This window comes from Corvus kubaryi, unplaced genomic scaffold (genome assembly GCF_017639235.1).
Source record: "Corvus kubaryi isolate FWS band 111438036 unplaced genomic scaffold, C.kubaryi_AGA036_p1.0 137, whole genome shotgun sequence".
Classification (NCBI taxonomy): Eukaryota; Metazoa; Chordata; class Aves; order Passeriformes; family Corvidae; genus Corvus; species Corvus kubaryi.
In genome coordinates, this window is record NW_024580671.1 from 30,433,928 (window position 1) to 30,453,250 (window position 19,323).

The 19,323-nt window shown below is 42.6% G+C and overlaps 1 protein-coding gene across 3 annotated transcripts in view; it reads right to left on the reverse strand.

The window, feature by feature from the left end:
* Positions 1 to 6,772: 6,772 nt before the first annotated feature.
* LHFPL3 (LHFPL tetraspan subfamily member 3) overlaps positions 6,773 to 19,323 on the reverse strand; it is a 240,280-nt gene continuing 227,729 nt past the window's right edge. For all 3 annotated transcript variants that reach the window (XM_042018391.1, XM_042018390.1, XM_042018389.1), the window contains one exon: positions 6,773 to 9,465. Coding sequence is in view for 1 of the 3 variants with exons in the window: in XM_042018389.1 (XP_041874323.1) it covers positions 9,437 to 9,465 (29 nt within the window). In the remaining 2 variants the exon portion in view is untranslated. The remainder of the gene's footprint in view (positions 9,466 to 19,323) is intronic.

Below are 19,323 nucleotides of genomic sequence, written 5' to 3' on the forward strand. Positions count from 1 at the left end.
CTTCAGGCTGTTTTCTGGCACAATGCCCAGCAGGCACTGCACCAGGCAGCTCAGACCTGGAGCCTGTTTTCCCTGCTGTGCTGCTTCATTTTCTGGCCTGGGACGACATCTGGCTGGCATATTCTTTTCCACACCCTTGGATGAGTGCTCTTTTTAGCTAGTTACTGCAGGACTTGGCATTAAAATACAGTGAATTAGACTACAAAGTAGCATGAGATCGGCTTAAAAATAATGAGGTTTAAGTGCAGTTGACCTTTGAATACTTTTTGTTTGCCCTCTGGGTTAGAAAACTTTACAATATGTGATGTCCATATTTTCCTGCATTTCATCATGACTGTGAGTGCTCAGAAGTCACTTTAAGAATAGGAAAAAAAACCCCAAACAAACCAAAACCACAACAAAACCAACAAAATAAAACAAACATAATACATCCATACCTCTTTACTGAGAAGTCCAGGATAAATTATTTGGGCTTTCAGAATAACAGTAGTTATTATAAACTCTCTCTCTCTCAAAAAAAAGAAAAAAAAAAAAAAGAAGGATAATTAGCAATAGAAAGGAAAAGGGAGATGATGGGAAGAGAAAAATCACAGAAATGGGAAAGAAGACTCATTACCTTCATGATATTGTTCAAGTCCAGTAAGAAACAGGGGCTGTGATGATGTAACACCACACAGTTGTCTCCAGATTTTGAGTATTTTCCCAGTGTCTGGAAAGACTTCCCCCACTAGCAGAGAAGGGTCCTAGATGAACAGAATTCACAGTCTGGAAACAGACACTGCTGACTGTAACACTGGTCTTCTACACCTCCAGGCCAGCCTGTGCATTCCTACATCCACCAAGTTGTACAAGCACAAGGAACTTGTGTTTGGCTTCTTTCACCTCGTTCTGGGTTTCAGCAGCGCCTTTCCATAACCTGTTTCGGTTTTCACTGACAACCTGTTGCAAATTTTCCAATCTACCCCAGCAATGCAAAACAGTTTTCACAGAACCTGGTGTTTTTACGAGGTACTGCATGCTGCCAGAGTTGTTTAATGTACTGTCCAGGCTGCAGGCATGGGTCTGGGAGCCACATGTGGGCTCAACCTGATTTTTTCTGCCTGGGGTGGGGAATTCTGTAGAAAACACAGCTACAAATATGAGGGTTACACACCAATAATTTCTCTGTTGGTCTATATACCTTTATTACTTCTCAACACAGTAATAAAGCTTTCTGACTTTAGCTCTTATAGGTAGAATGGACAAGCTTAAGTGAAATACATCCCTTCCAACTACAGCAAGAATATAATTCAGTACCAATGACAAGTTAGCACTGTTAATACAGTAAAATCTGACCTCTGTGCACATGTCTGTGAGTTAAAAACATACTGTAAGAAGACTGGAATGGTTTCCCTTAAGAGTGTAGCCACACACATAGCAGCTGCTCTGATAACATGTGTCAGCATGTCCCCATTGATATTTACTTAATTATTGACTCATTTGCAGATTAATTAAGCATTGGAGCAGTCTGCCCAGAAACACCATGTACTTTTCACTGCTGATGTTTATGGGACCAGAATGGAGAGTGCCGTGACCCCATGGAGCAGGAGGTTGCACTAGATGCCTCCCAAAGCCCCTCCAACATGAATGTTCCTGCAGTACTGTGACTCCATGCCTTTCCATGTATCTCAGGTTCTGAGATTCTTCCCTGCACTTGCTGAATTTAGCTAAGCCTCTTCCTCCTCTGTAATTCTTGTAAAAAGGAAAAAAAGAAATACATGCTACTGAAAAATAGTAAAATGTGATGTGTTCGTGAGTTTTTTATGGGTTCTGAATACAGACATGTATGTATTTTGCTTTTCTATTTTGGAGGAGCCTGTAAGGGTAGAGAAGCAGCAAAAAGGGGAAGGAATATATAAGGAATATATAACTATATTTAACATATATATAATATATATTTTATTTGGTGACAGCTGGAGGTATGATCTCTCTGTGAGAATAGAAGCACAGTCCAGTGATGACTGGCAGACCTGAGTATCACCTTCTCTGGTGGTTCCTCAGAGCTCAACACTGAGCAGTGACTCCTACCATGAAAAAGCAGCAGGCAGAGTTATTTAAGTTGGCTCACATACGTGCATGCCATGTTCTTTAACAAACTCATTTTGGAGGCCTGTTGTGTAAGGCCTCTGAGAAGATTACCAGGTGCCTCAGTATGAAATACATGCAATATACGTGTGTGGTGATAATTTCTTATTGCTTTGGGAGCTTCTCTGCCAAAAATCCTGTCTCAAAATCAGTGTTGGCTTTGGACTTTTTCCAGTTTACTTCTCTGGGCTTTGCTCTATCCTCGGCCTTTTCCTTCCTCAGGCAGTGCCTATGTAGGATGTCTCTGCCTCTGGTTCCTGTTCTCCAGACTCCTTTGGGAGTGGTAAGGGCCTGGGGACATCACTCTGGGAGGCTGCACAGCCTCACTAGGCAGGAAGAGTTCATTGTTACTGGTATGCCTGCCATAGCCTGAATCTCACTGCACCCTCACAGCAGGCTTTTTCTCGAGGTCAATGTGCTAATGGCTTCTAGAGTCCCTGCATTGTTCCTCTGCGATTACGGGCTTTAGGTGCTCCCAGCCCTCATCCTGGTAATCCATAATCAGTTTTCACCATTTTAGCATTTCTCAGAGCAAATGCTATCTTGGATGGCCTAAATCTGATGTTCTGTTCCTTTAGGGACCTTCAATTTTCTATGTTCTGTTGCCTTTGAAGATGCTCATTAGTCTCCTATTGCATGACCGTAGCTCATCATTGCCATATTTAGTATCATCTCAGAGTCATTATTTCAGTAGCCTCATTAACCTCTGCTTTTTCAACAAGAGCAATTTGGAGGAATGCTGTCCAGTTATGGTTATCTCCTGGTACAGAGGTTTGACTTAAACTACCTTACTTTTCCATTTGTTCTGATGCCTCCTACTTCTGCTGTTCTATCCCTCCATTCTGTGCTCCCAGCTCCACCGCTTGGAGCTTTGATAACTTGCAGCTTGCCCGGCTTATGCTGGAGCTGAGAGTGGATCTGCAGACAACACCAAGCTGAGTGGTACACTTGGCATATCTGAGGGATGGGATGTCATGGGGAAGGACATGGACAAGCTCCAGAAGTGGGCCCATGGCAGCCTCCTGAGTTTCAACAAGGCCAAGTGCAGGGTCCTAGTGACAGGACAAGGGATAATGGTTTGAAACTGGAAGAGAGTAGGTTAGATTAGGTATTAGGAAGAAATTCTTTACTGTGAGGGTGGTGAGACACTGGAACAGGTTGCCCAGAGAAGCTGTGGATGCTCCATCCCTGGAAGTGTTCAAGGCCAGACTGGATGGGCTTTGAGCAGCCTGGTCTGGTGGAAGGTGTCCCTGCCCATGGCAGGGGGTTGGAACTGGGTGATCTTTAAGGTCGCTTTGAACCCAAACCATTCTATGATTCTATGGTTCTTTGAGAGGGTAAATAGAAATTAGTGTCTGTCCTATCTGGGAAATGCAGAAGCCTTTCCCTAGGAAGTGTTGGGCTCCATAGGTCTGGAAAATGCTTTTAAAATGTTAAGCAAAGTTCTCATCTGCATTTATAAAGATAAAGCTTATTCTCTTCAGTCTCAGAAATTCAAATAAAACCACTGAAGTTCTCAAACTTTGTCTCAAACTTTATGCAGTGCAAGTTAATACGGTGATGGTTTCATCTCTTGGATTTTGCCCTGTTTCTGGGAGGCAGAAACATTGGTGACAATGTGCATATACAGGAGGTAACGCGTGCACTGGTTTTGTTACCTTGATCTCTAGGAATGCAAATGCAAAGCTGCCTTTAAGTAACTCCCGAGAACGACGCCCGCAGAGGCTGGTGAGCCATTAGATGGCAGCACAGATAAGGACAATAGCCATCGTTCCTGGGGCTGCTCCAGGAAAGCCCCTCCACTGCTTCTGGCATCCCCAAGGTATCTTGTGAGTGAAGAATTTTCACATTACTTAAAGCAAAATAAATTAAAACCTGTAAATGAGGATTTTTCATATTATATTAAAGCACATAAAATAAAAATTACCCCCTTCCCCCAAACAGTGATAGCATGTATTAAGCCTGAAGTTCTTTCAGAATTTCTGAATTATTTTATTCCTTATCCTTCTCAAGTATACATGAATTCAGCTATATTGAATAAACCAGCTCCTTTCTTGATGACATGTATAGTAGCTTATCACCTAAAAGCTCTTCTAGAAAACTCCCTCACCAACCATCTCAGCTCATGGCCTGAGGACCATAATACTTTACATTACTTTCAATTGCCATTTGAGATACAAATACAAATACAAATACAATACAAATACAGCAGGCACTTAGTAGACCCTCAGAATATTCCAGTGACACTTCAACTAATTTCATTTTTTTAATGGAAAAAACATCAAAGCAAGTAGAGAAGAGACCTAATTTTCTTTTTCATACTGAACATCTGCCACCTAGCTTATTACTAGTTTTGCATTGTGTTGGCTTAAAGTTAGATAAAGGAGAATCAAGGTGCTAATTGCATACCTGTAAGCCTGACATTTGTGCTGACATCCCAGACTCTTGCCTGGTACCTTTTGAGAAAGCCATGCTTGAGAGCTGTCAAAGTGAAGTGCCTGGTTTTTGCTATGGCAGAGCAAAACTCCTACCTTCCTGTGCCGAGATCTGACAGGGAAATCCTGAGTCTGTGTAACTGGTAATGTAGCTGATGATCTAGAGCATCTTCTGGTGTTAAACTGTGGAAATGCTTTTTAAAATATGTGGTAATCATATCAAAGAGACTTCTAGCATATAGGATTTTGACAATCTTTATTTAATATTTTCCCCTAAGAAATTATTAATATATAATTTTGCTTATTAATAATCCTAACAGCTATATTAGGCTACTATAAAGCTAATTTGCACTTGGAGTCATAATTTGCACTATGGAGTCATAATCCATATTGTTATCCTTATTTAAAACTGGTTTGTGGAGGTAAATTCAGCCTGAGCTCCAAACATTTTGGAGCATCTTCACTCCCGGGCTGTTTTCCCAGGTGACTGAGCTGATGTTCAAACTTGGAGGCTGGTCTCTCACTGGTGATCTCAGGAAGTGCTCTGCAGCAACTTTTAGAGCTTTTTCAAAAGGAGAAGAGCTTTGTAGTGTCTTGTAGGCAATTAGAGGCCACATCTCCTCTTGGGAGTTGATGAGCATGATGTGTCTGCTTACACTTTTTCCCTGGAGATTTGTCTCTTGCAGAGGCAATACTTCTCTCATGACTTGGTGAAGTGGAAAAGCTGTGTAACTGCTCCCCATGGGGTTATGAGACTATCTGGAAGAAAGGAAGGATATATCACTTTACTTTTTAAAATGCAAAAGACATTTCAGAAGGCAGCATAAAGTAACACTAAGCAAAAATTTAAGAGAGACAGATGGGTAATAGAAAGCATCACGGCAGTATCTGATCACTGCGAGCCTTGGCTTTGTGTTTTCAGCACCATGACACAAACGTTACTTGATCTAAAGGGAAGAGGATGGATTTTTAAACTACGTATTCTACCTTCTGCAGAATTCCGGGCCTTCTGTGAAAGTCTCTTCTCAAATTATTAATGTAAGCCAATGAGGATCACAGGCTAAGGAGGAATGGCTGCAAGCATGGCTAATGCGTGCAGGTACTGCCAGCTACTCCAACAACAGGCAAAGCCATTCCCTTCTGCACTTGGGAAGTGCAGCTTCTTGGGAAGGAGAAATGTATAAACTTCTTGACTTTAGCACGTGGGGAAAAAAGTGTTGCTTTCTGGCACTACCTCAGAACCTATTCAGCATATGGCTGGCTTTTCAATGTGTGAACTAGTCAGGACAAATCTGGGGTGAGTTTTTATTTATTTTAAACTATCTAGATCTTATTCCATTTCAAATCCTCAGAGAATCAGCTGAAACTACTAAAACTTTTAAACGTTTGAAGGACATCAGACTAGCAGAGTGAAAACAGACAGAAAGCTGCTGGGGCCAGCATTACATTTTCCTCCCTAGAACAGGGAAAGATGGATGGTGTGAGGGAAGCTGATCAGTTACGCCAATCGAAATGTGTCAGAGCCTGGGAGTTTGGGCATAATTAGACCCCAGTCACAATAATTTCTAGATCATCTCCAGATACTGCTGCATCAGCAGCATGGAGGCAAACCCAGCATCTCTTTGACAAGGAAGTACTTACCTCCTGTTGGTGCAAACTCTGCAATGATGTGGCAGCCCCTGATGGCTCTGGTATACCTTCATGTAGTGAAATTAGCGGGCGATCAGCTTCTGAGCTTTACTGTGTCATTGAAAGCATTTGTTGGGGATTTCCAATCTATTTAGAATTAACTGAAATGCATTGCTTTTAAAAAGGAACAGGACTCCAGCATCCTAGAAACCTGGAAGTTCTCTATTTAACCATAATTAACTTATAAATAATTTACACTCTTCTTTCTCTTACTGTAAACCAAATTTTATACCAAATAGAGTAATCAGAAACTTTATATTTTTGCCCATTTATAGATATGTAGCCAGGTACCAGAGGGTGGAGAGATATTTACCAGCAAGGTTCATATACTAGGAATTTGACCCATGCATACAAATCCCTGCCCTCGTTAAGAGATCAGATTTTACTTGGCCTTTACATACCTGAGGGATCTCTGTAGGTACAGACGTGAAGGAGGTATCCAGGCTTGTGTTTAGGAGGGCTGTAATCCCAACAACAGCAGCCCTTACCACAGATGAGCTGGAGAAAAGCACTATCACACTTTATTTTAGTATGCTACAAAAGTCATTGTTGATCTTTATTAGGTACTTTAATACCAAGCATACTTTGAAGTAACAAAAATTATTGTTGTTATTACTTTTTACAGAAAATCAGGTATTTCAACAGTTTTCTTTACAGTTTGTTGACTTAAAAAGAAATTAGAATTGACAAGTTACAATGGAGTGGGATGGGAAAGTGGTAACATTTAAAAAGATAAAACATACTATTCTTACAGAGTCAACATTTAATGATATACATCCTGGTACATCTCTCCTTCTGACTGTGTACAAATGGTTCATATTCACTGAGCTGCCCTGACAGGGTTGTGATGTCTTGTGATGAAACTTTTTGTTTCTGTGTTTAGAAAGGGCTTTTACATTACACCATCACCATGATGCTAAACAAAATAATACAGAGAAACCCTGTTTTGGTGATTTCTGTCACAGCAAAAGTGCCATGACTGCAATAATGTGGGATAGAGGTAAATTCAAGGAGCAAATGAAGATGGTGATACGAGAGCACATCCAGGTAACAAACCCTTTCACAGGCTTTGAGGCGCAAGTGTGGTTGTGAGCCAACAAAAAGCAGAGAATGAGGATGGGCTTCACTGAGACACCACTTAACAGGGACTCCTGACTGCATATGGCCCCTGAGGATGTGCATTTTCCAGCTGACACTGGTTGGACTAACCACAGATTTAAAAACCTGCCTGAAGTGGGCCCTTAAATGAGTTTATGCTGCTTCATGTGTGAACTACTTGATTTTTACCTTCCACCCCTTTCGGGTCAATAGCAGGTACTGGGTAAATGTTTATGGTGGTTGACTGATTTGGGTGGGGTTTTTGACCAGCTAGTGCTGGTCTGTTAGAAGTCAGGAGAATTTCCTACATACAGTTACAAGAGCAGTTTTGGATTAAAAAAATGTGTTGTTTATTTTTTTTTTTAAATGCTGCCCAGATTCACAAATCAATTTACTTGGCTGACATCCACATCAGTATTCAGTCTCTAAGACAAGCAGTGCCACAGTGGTAGTTAGATAGAAAGGTTGTCCAATTCCCTGTATTTGTTTATTGGCAGTTTGCTTAAAGATAATTTTTCATTCAAAAGTAAAATAAATTTTTTGAGATTCATGCACTAAATTCTGAAATAATTTGTGTTGTAGAGTCAATAGTTAAAAAGCAGTTTTAACTCATGTTTACCTCATGTCTTCAGCATTTTGCATTATTTGGGATCAACACTAGCAATTGATTATTATTTCAGCCATTTCCCCTGAAAGCCAAAGAACAAAGCAACAGGCTTAAAAAGCCCTGAAGAAACCAGCATCGCAGTGCTCATTTTGGGCTGGATTCATCTGTGATACACAGGAGAACCTAGAGACATGTAGGGAGCAACGTGCTGATGGCCACTCCTGAGCCAGGACAGACGTGTGCCTCGGTGGGAGTGTTAGAGAGGAGCAGAGAGGGGGTCCCTGCCTCCCTCTGTTGCTCTGTGCCTGGTACTTGGCATCCAGGCCTTTCACTAAGAGCTCTTTCTTCATACTCTGTGCCTACTCCTCTTTTACTTCTCAGTGGCTTCTGGAACTGAGAGTGCCCTTTGGGACCTGAGGAGGGAATCACTTTCCCACCAGCACCCCAGGGCTATTTGCATCCAGCCCTCACATGGCTATTTGCAATATGTATTTGCCTACTAGTCTCTTATTTTTTGTATTGAGTTTAAACTCAAGGGTTTACTGAGTTGTATTGAGCTTAAACTTAAGGCCAGAAGGTCTCATTTTATCTGATTGGCATGGGCCAGAGAGTGTCACTCAGCAGTTGCATGGAAGAACAGGGAAAAGGAATGCCCTTGAAGTGAGCAGCTGTGTGTTACATTTAAGGGGTAAATTACTTTCTCCTATTAAAAAAGAAATCAAGGGCTTTTATTTTGTCACTTCAAATACAAACAATTCTATGCATCTTGGGAAATTATAGCATTATGATATTCAGTCAGACATACCTTATAGTATATATGCTTCATAGAACTAGAATATAGGTCAGAAATAATTTTTGAGTCTTAAGTTTGTTACAGACATATTAATTGGAACACATATGCAGTAAAAATTGAGAAGCTTTACAGTTTTAGTCAACTTATTATACAGTGAAGAAAATGAAGTGCAGCAATGTAGCAGTAAAAGTTATGCTTTTTTCACTAGGTAATGGAAACATTCAGAGTCTATAAATGCTAATTTAAGAGAGATGTCCTAACAGCTTCTCGGCTACTGGGATAGGAATAGTCTGAAGCTAACTGCCTCTCTACTGTGAAAGGTTTTAAAGCTTTTTGCTTTCCGTCTGAATAAAAAAATGACATTTACAAACCTCTTCAACGCATATATATTACATATGTTTATCTAGCAACAACTACACCCCTTTTAATTTATTCCCCAAATGTGACTTTTCATGCATGTCTTCTGGATGCTGTATTCCGCAACAGTTTCTAATGAGCTGGTGTGTAATCCATGATTGCATTTCTCTTCTGAAATCACTTCCATGTCTGGCTGATCTATGTTTAGAAGGTGGTGCTTATCCATCAGGCATTTTTGCACTTGTCAGCATTCTTCTCTGTTGAAGGCCCTTTCCCAAGCTTCTTCCCATTTTAATGTTGATGTACAAAAGCTGTTATTCATTTGTTTTGTGCTCATTCTAGTGAGGATTGGCTTAGTAGGACTGTGCAAAACAGAGAAAAGAGAGAAGCTGGTTTACTGCCAGCAAACATAAAGATGTTCACGCTGTGCTTAGCTCAAGCTCAAGCCTCTGACCAATATTCTAATGCACTTCATTATACGCAACTCCATTTATCACAAAAAGTGAAAAATTTAATCTGCAGATAGGATTTGTAATCTGAAATTCTCAAAAATAATTGTTCATCAGCTAATTGACAAAGGAAGTCAAAATAATGATATTACTTCATTTAAAGTTTGAGCAATATGGAAACGAAGATACAATGCGTATGGGGCATGAATGTCATTTACTAGATGGATACCATTAATTGTGTTAAAATCCTGACATTTCTGTTCCGTATCAATGACTTCTTTCCCTCCCCTGAGGACACAATCCACATTTGCAAACATGATAAAATAATACCTTGTGTTAAATTTCAAATGAGGACAGAGGTGTGGAGGTGTTTTCAAATCAAACTCTCCCTTGAAAACTAATTCTCACTGCCCAGTTTCCGTGTACTTAAGCAGATTTGCATACGGGGCGAGGGGACAGGGGTTGCGCTGGCACTGGGAGCAGGGTAACAAAGGCTCCCCCTCCTCGCTGGAGGTGACAGCCCCCGAGCTGGTGCTGCAGGGGGCAGCCACTGGAACAGGGGCTCAGTGAGGAAATCTATTTGCAAAGGTAAAAACCTGGGTGCCCCAGCATTTGGCAGTGAACAGAAGGTTCTTGCGCCAAATGGACTCTGCCAATTCACCATTAGCTAAACTCTCCCAGACCCCTGAGACCAAACCATGAAGTTGTTTATCAGGCAGCCTCCTCACTGCCTCCTGGGAAAGGGTCACTGCTCAGGGGGTCCTACAAGGCCACAGCCTGGGGGAGAGGACAGCCACTGTCATCACAACCCCACTTCCTTTGTCATAACACAGGGGCCTCTGCAGGAGACAGCTGGAATGCAGAACTAGGGGGAAATCACTATTTTTGTGGCAACAAAAGAAAAAGAATGAATTTCATTGTGAAATGAAAGGAAACAAAGAATTTCAGAACTAGAAACGCTTAAAAATGTTACTGTAAGGAGACTGAAATATTTCATTTCCTCCCCCCATATTACGTAGAGCAGTCACCTTTTCCCATTCCCTCAAATTTCCTACACCCCTTGACTCTTGTGGTCACCTTGGCCTGCAGCTAATTCACCCACAGACCCAGAGAGTTTGGTGCCCCAGGGCAGGATACCCAGACCCCAGAGCTTGGGATGGTGGTACATGAACAAGTGAGCCTGGTGGTGGCAAACCCTTCTGCCATGGACCTTGGATGCCTGCTTCCCCATCAACTTACAATAAACTGACATTTTTCAAGCAAAGTTTATTTTGGAGGAAAATTTCTGACTTGCTCAGCATGTATCTACAGTCCAGATTTATTTTACAAAACACTTTTAATTGATGTTGCCGAGACTAGAAAGTAGCAAATAAGTATGCAAGAAGCATAAGGTGGAGTAGGGAGGGCACTGAAAAAGAAAAATGGGTCAGTTTTGCTTGTGTTAAAAAATTAATATGAAATATAATCTTGTGGTAGAAACATTTTTATGATGTGAGTATGTAATGGATTGGTACTTTCCAATTGCAAAAGAAAACTTGCCATTGATACCTCCATGAGCCTTCTTTCACCCTTTAGAACAAAAATGAAGGATAAAGTATGGATGAGAAATGGACATACTTGTGATAAATAACATCTATTAAAAATGGTCTGAGTCTGGAATTTTGGTGTATTTTTAAAATGTGGTTACTAATGTTATTAATATGGTAATTAGTAATATAGGTAAACAACACTACTAAATAAAGAGAATGAAAACATGCCTGAGACTAATCTGTTTATTTGTGAAGTGAGATAAGGGGGTTTGTGAGCCTCTTGAACAATCTATATTTGGTGAAACTGAAATCTGGAGAAAGATAATGTTGCATGGTGAGGAGCATGTGTCCTGATACTCCTAGGAACAATCAAAGCTTAATAGAAGTGAATGAGCCTTTTCTTTCAATTATTTTTAATCACAATTTCATGTACCTGTGTTATTCAAATGCCTAACATTGCTTATTGGATTCCCAGCAGCACTCGGTGTTTCAGCAGTAACATACTAAGACCTTTATTAATTTTTTGGACAAATTTTCCACACAGGTGTTATACACATGAAAGTGAAATTTAATAAATGCCAGAGGTGCCTAGCTACAAGACATAAGTAAGTCATTCACGTGCAACATCCTTCAGTCTGTTTTGTATCACACTATAGGCTTTTGACTCCTTGAAGTTTGTTTTCTTAGAGCTACTTACAGTGCTGTTGCCTAGAAATCAATTAATGAAAGCAGTCTTCATGGAAGCTGTATTACCCAACCACCCAGGAGCTCTGCTGTTAAGTTCCCTATTTAAAGTCTTTAAAGGCTTTCTGTTAGGCTGACTTCACCACAACAGAGTTATTACTCATAATTGACACATTCAATTAGGGCAATCACTTCTGTTGACTGCAGAGCTGGGGTACAGTCAGCCTGGAGGGATTTACAGCATTTTAGTGTTCATGTGCATTTCAGAAAGAGGACACTGAGGTTTGTTTGTGGTAAAGATGAATCACAGGGAGATTTCCAGGTTGCTTCCAGACAAGGTATAAAAGACATACTGAATTTCAGATGGTTCCTTCCATGCTGTTACTGTAAAGTCAGCAAAATGAATAGTAAATATAGAGAGAAAGGCAGACCTTCTAGATCTGGGTATATATTATCTCAGACAACCTTAAGACTTTACACCCCTAATTGCCACCAGACATATTTAAATGATCTTCTTTGCCATGTATTTGACTGGCATCTAGAAAATAACACCTTTCCAAGTGTTAACCTTTTATTGCTGACTCCAAACACACACAACTGCTGTGCTAAAGAGCAACTGGCATTCATGGTCACACCAAAATTGGTACCGTTACGAAACCACATCAGCTGGCAGAAGGCCATGGATTAATGAAGCACCAGAGATCTCCTCCCAGTACCTCCACAGAATTCTTCCAGCCTAAACAGCAACATCATCTGCTGAATGCTGGCACTGTGTTTAGTGTATGGAGGGAGATGAAGGATGAGAGAAACATTGATGATGAAGCCCTGCAATTGAAAATAAACATGCTGAGGCACCTTGGATAACACTGCTGCCTGGGCCCTAGGCCAAAAAAAATTGGACATGTTCAGTTTTAATGAGGTGCTTGGAATTCTCACCTTTCTGCTTATAGAACCACAGAATCATTAAGGTTGGAAAAGACCCCTAAGATCATCAATTCCAACCGTTAATGTTAGTGTAGCACTACCATGTTCACTGCCAAACCATAACCCCACGTGCCACACCCACACACCTTTTGAACACCTCCAGGGACAGTGAATCCAAGACTTCCCTGGGCAGTGTGTTCCAGTGCCTGACAACTCCTTTGGTGAAGAAGTTTTTCCTAATATCCAACCTAAACCTCCCCTGGTGCAACTCAAGACCATTTCCTCTCATCCTGTCACTTGTTACTTGGGAGATGAGACCAACCCGCACCTGGCTACAATCTCCTTTCTTGGAGTTATAGAGCATGATAAGGTCTCCCCTGATCCCCCTTTTCCCCAGGCTAAACACCCCCAGCTCCCTCAGCTGCTCCTCATAGGACTTGTGCTCTGGGCCCTTCACCAGCTCTGTTGCCCTTTTTGGACTCATTGATCTGGGTCAACTCCTCATAACCACAAGATAGATGGTTTTGTTGCTTACATCAGGGGTGGTGGAATGCCACATGTGTTAAAACTCCACTTGTAGCCACTGTAGCCCAAAATTCAAACAGCAATATGTATTCATGGCCTGGACAATATCCCGATGTGTCTAATTAAAAGGCATGAAAGGCAGATAGACGCTCAGACGCACAGAGCAGTCGATGACCCATCATCTCTTATTTCCTTGATAATAAGAGTCTCTTTAAAACACATAAAACATCCAATTTGAGTGGCCTGAGAGAATTATTTTGTTCTTCATATGATAATAGAGAGGTTTTATGTGCATTCCCATTTCCCTGCCTGCTGTGGGTACCTTTTCCCTCTTGAGCATCCCACCTGAGCATCCTTTGCCCTGGCCTCATGGTGGGGTGCTTATCCATCACCTGGAGAGTGACCCTGGGTAAACTGTGCTCTCAGTAAACAGCCAGGCACCAACTCAGGTCCTCTCCAAGAATCCTGATAATCCAAGCTGAAACTCTAGCACGTGTTTTGGAGAAGCTGTCCACAGATCATCCTGGAAACAGCTGTATGGCCAGGAGGAGAATAAGTGCTCTGCTGCCTACTCCTGCACTGCAGTTGAGACACAGTGAGGAGGGTACAAGGCTACCCTTTGGAGATGGAAAGAAGAATGGACAGAAATTCCCCAACTGTTTTGCTAGCAGCTCTCTTTCAGTGTTTCACTCTTCAGCATCTTCTCAACAAAATGTGATAGATGACCTGTCCACACCAGAGCTGCCCAAGGCATTTCCTCCTCTTCCTCTTGGCAAACCAGCAGGCAGGATCTGGCAACTGCTTTCTCTGCCATCACTCACAGCTATCAAAGACTACCTGAGAGGGCACGGGTTAAAGAGAATGCACAATAAACCTTGAGGAGTTACTAAAACTTTTACAAAATTTTGGGATTGAAATTTTGTGATGGTTTTGTCCATATGGCATTAGAGGAGAAGCTCATCTGAGCAGAAGGTGTGTGAGCTTGCTCTTCTGCTGCAGCACTTCCTTGCAATAAAATAGAATTGAATCACATAAAAACTGACAAGGTTTTTACCAACTCAGTATGCAAGCCCTGTGAAATCAGAGCTGAGTGGAACAGTGGCACTTATTCAATATGCTGGGTGGTATCTTGCTCACCCTGTTAGTGACAGCAGCTGAACTCCTGGGCTTGGCTTGTGGGAAGTGTTTCTAGGACTGTAGGAAATGGTTTCAGGAGCATTCAGGAATTTTCTAAACATGTGGTTCAGGTGGTTTTGTTGTTAGAAGGCTCAGTTCATGGCTGCACAAGCACATTTCTAGCACGCAAGAGGATGCTGTGTCTGGGTGCTCCCCTCTGCTGCTTCAGCCCTAACTACCAGTGGGGCTCTGATGGCTGCACCCAGCTTTCTCTGTACTTTGGGGGTGGAGGGCAGCAGGGTAGCCAAGGACTGTCTGGAATGGTGGGTGGCATGCCAGGATGTCCCCTTCAGGAGGGTGACCTCTCCAGGTTACTCCTCGAAGTTCAGAGATTCCTCACTGCAACAGAACCTTGGTAAGTGGTTAATAGCATGCTAAACTTCGAAATCTTAGCTAAGTGGTATAAAGGATTGATTGTGCAAATATAATCTTTCAGACATAAACCACTGAACAAGTCTGGGACTACGACTGGATTCAGCCACACCTACACTTCTCTTTGAGAAGGGATTTAGAATGCAAGGGGTTTCTTTCTGAACCTCATGCCTCAACGACAGGGTCTCTCTGGCAGTTTTGTCTGACCTTGTCCTCTATGTAGTAAATAAACAATCTTGCCATTGAATCTTGTTAAACCATTGTTGCATTTACCATTGAACTTTGTTAAATCACTGTTTTATATCAATAAAGTATACTGTTGCTTCTCTCTTGTATATTGTTGCTCCTCTCATACAAGTGCAGCTGCTTCCATCCATGACAGATGGTTTCAGGGCCACAGGGGTGATGATGGGCTGAACAGGCAGAACGCTGTTTTATTAGACATAGTTTTCAGAGAAGAAACAGAAAAATGTTGAAGGATCCAGTCAAATAAATTTGGCCAGGTTTCCAGCATCGGTGTACAACACACAGCTGGACAGAACTTTGCTGTCAACTTACATGCTGTCATTCACAAGAAAAAACCCAGCACACCATCAGACCTAAAGCTACACTCCTTGAACACTTAATGCACTCAGTGACTGTCCTGCCCTCCCTCAAAGACTCTGGCCAATTCCTGTAGTTTTAAAATCCAATTTAATTTTACATTGGATTTTCCCCCCTTTTTCTGTTGTATGTAATGACTGAAACATGGCAGGATGAAATGGCTGTCAGTTCAGAGGCTGGTTGGTTGCAGGCAGTGTGCTGTGGGGGGAGAATAATGAAATCATCGAATGGTTTGGGTTGGAAGGGACCTGAAAGGTCATCTCATTCCAACCGACTTGCCATGGGCAGGGGCACCTTCCACTTGACCAGACTGCTCAAAGCCCCACCCAACCTGGCCTTGAACACTTCCAGGGACAAGGCATCTCTGGGCAACCTGTTCCAGGGCCTCACCACCCTCACAATAAAGAGTGACATGGCAGGGATACATTATTTTCAGCATTGTTTTCTCCAAACAGAAGTTTTTTGAAGCTATTACAACAATAAGCAAAAGTCTCCAGGACTAAAAGTGGTTGTCAAGAAAAATTGATCAAAAAAAAAGGCATTCAGCAATGAAGTCTGACCACCTTGTGCCAAGATATGAAAGGAGGAGATATGTATTTGGAAATTAAGTCTGGAGCCCAGAGTGGGTTAGGGCAGACTAACCATTTGTGGTCTTGACTTCATGTTGGGGTCTCCTCTCCCCGCCGTGTAGCCCTGGGAGAGGGGCCCTGAGGGCACAGACACGGGGTTTCCCTGCCCTGCTCAGCCTCCTTCCCATTGGTTGGTTTGTGTTCCCTGCACGGGCAGAAGGACCCTTGGTCCGTGACTGGAACAGTTCCTGGGCAGAGCTCCGGCCTTGCGGTTGGAGAAATAAACATCTCTGAAACATCTAGCAAGAATCTGTCCATATATATTTCCTTTCCACGGGATGCCTGGTTTGATATATGCGTGTTGCAGTATCCCCACTGCAACAACTTCATGTTCCTGTTTTCTTCCAGATGGAAGCTTTGAGAAAGGTGAGAAGATTTTTTGGGAGGAGAGAGAGAAGATGGAGGTTAGGCCTGGAGATGCATCTCACATAACATCAGCTCTCTTACAGTCAGATATCAGATGTGAGGGTCTAGGAAGTCCTTGGAGAGGTTCAGGGCCCTCCTGGGGAGACTCATTTATTAGGATGGCTCCCAGGATGGATGAGTGATGTTGGCGCCTGTGGGACTGAGACCTGGATGAGACAGGAGGCCTAAATCTGAGATAGACAAAGTGAGGTGTGTGAATCCTGGAGTTATAATTAACCAGCACAAAGTGATTAACTGCATTCATGGACACGAGAAGAGAGAAGCTGTTGCCCATGCATGGAAGATCTCCAGCCTGAAATATCAAAATATTAGGCAGCTTTGGATTAGTTGTTTGTAACAAGCCATCAGAGACCTTGTCTGAGCACAGCTTGAGGATGGGTATTTTTAGTCCTTTTGGGGTGTGCCACTGTGCTCCAGGACTGCCTTCCCAGGGAGCAAACGGCTTTGCAGAAGCTGGGTCTGAGATTCCAACTACAGCTCAGGAAGGCTCAGTAAGATCAGCTAAACAGCTTAAGGATTGACTAGGCAGGGATGCAAGGAGTGGGCCAGCCTGATGGGAAGGCATGAGCCAAGCTACATATAGCAGTCAGCTTAGCTCTCTTGTCACTGAGATCGTGCCTGGAGGAGCAGGTGAATTTTGAATGCAAATCTTCTGAAATGGGGTTACAGCAGCTTAAAGAAGGCACCTCTTTAGAGCCTGGCAGTTTTCTTATCTCTGAAAGACCCTCCTTCAGCTACTCCTAAATATAGCCAGGTGGCAGTGACAGGCTCTAAAACTCTGAATATGGGCAGGCTTCAAGCTTCCCTGCCACCCTTCCTAGTCCCTGGCTCGGGTGGCTTTCCTCTGGTTTGAATGCAGCTCTAAGAATATAACATATGTGTATTTATTGGTGAGAAAGACAGGAGGAGAGTGACAGGCAGAGGGAAGAGAGAGTTATCCAAGGATGGATCAAGTTGTTGCTGCCATCGCTGTCATCTGCTGGCACCAGTCTGGGCTGGTGGAAACAGGGCTCCCTTGGGTGATGGCTCTGCTAGCCATGCCTCGCTACCAACAGCTTTTGGGCTCCTCATCTGGGCAGGTTGGTGCTCATGGCTGTGCCTCCTGGGCAGGCATCACCATCCCTCTGCTACTGTCACACACAGCAAGTGTGCCCTGGACACGGCAGAGGCTGTGTGTCTGCCCAAGGTGAGAACCGGCACACTGAGATGCCGTGATCAGATACTGCTGAACAGTGGGCTGCCTTTTCCTCCATTTCAATATTTGCTTCTGTCAAGAAAAGGAAGATTTTTATCATAATGAACAAACACAGCAAAAAGCCTCCTATTCTTTCTCCTAAAGAGTTTTCTTTTACTGTGGAACATCACAGAAATGCTCCTTCCTCTGGTGGTCCCATTCCAGAAGGCTCATCAATTTGTCTTTTGTACTTGGTGGTGTTTCTGTCAAGTTTGGGATGGGAGTCACGTCTCAAGACAGGTTTGCTGGCATGGGAGATCTAGTATGTTGTTGGAAGGACTGGCAAGAGGCTGAAATGCCTTCATCAATAATGTCTTTCACATGAAGTAGCTTCCTGCTCTGCAGAGTTGTAGGCTCGAGTCAAGCAAAATCAGTCACTTGTTGTTCATCTATTTTTATTTCCTCCATGTGGTTTGCTGCAGTCTTTCTTTGCCCAGATGGTCAAATAAATTGCTGTCACTAAACAGGAGTCTCTGAACAGTGATTCCTAAACTCTTCCTGTTCTTTAACTGTTAAATGAGAAAATGTTTCACCTTCTTTATATTCTGCCCATTTGCTGTAGCTGTTTTTCAGTTTCTCCCCTGGAACCCAGAGGATCTTTAGGTATTTTTGTTTGTTTCTCCAGCCTTCAAGCTGCGTGATCAGACTGCTCAGAAAGGTCTGCATTGTCTGTATTTAAAAACTGTTACAAACTTTGATGTACTTGTTTTCTGGGAGCTCCTCTGAGGATCCAGCCATGTCAGTGAGGTACCTTTACAAGGTTCTGGGCATATTGGCCAGAAAAAGTTTGGGTCGGCATTGTACAATCCTATGCTTTTTTATTTTGTTAATAACATTTTATATCTAGCTTTAGTAGCAGTATATCTTCCAAGAGTTTTCCTGTGATAGACAATGTTAGATGTTGATGTTGGCACGTTTTTGGTTTGGGGAAACAAACCTTGCTGCCATTGTTACAAAGCTCTCCTTGTCTGGGCTGGGCTGTCAGGGCAGGCCGGAGGCAGAGCCCAGGGCCAGCGTGGGCTGCGGGGCTGTGAGTGAGCCCCAGCCTGCAAGAGCCACTTCGGTGCGTGCTCAGGCTCCACGCCGGCTTGAGCCTGCTTTTCTGTGAGCAGGGAGAGAGTGGGAGTTCGGTGCTGGGAGAAAGCCAAGATACTGAAGCAGATTCTTGAAGGTGCCAGCCAGGATCTCTGTGTAAGGAAGCTGCTACGATGGGGCTTATTTTAGTGATGTGACAGAAACGGAGCTCTGCTCTTTTTTCAACAGACAGGATTTCTCCAGATGATTTCCCAATTCATATAGTGAGTCTTTCCTCCTAACAGAAACAAAGAGGGCTGTGACAGTTCTCTGGCCATTCCAATATGTTAATATGACATCTCTGTGAATGAAATTTCCTGAAAAAAGATGCTGATTTTTTTATTATAACATAATAACTAAAGCATTGCAAGAAGTTTAAATGTCACAGAAAACATAAGAAAAATATCAATGCTGACAGACCTTAAATGCTGCAGAATAATAAAAACATTTAAACTCTCTCCTTTTTTGGTGTGAAATGAATTTCCCTGTTCTTTGGCCAGTGACAAAGCTCTGTGACCTGGGAACATGGCACAAATCCATGCTGTGCAAAGGCACATCCAAGGATTTCCAAAAGTTTTCCAAACTTTCTCTTTGT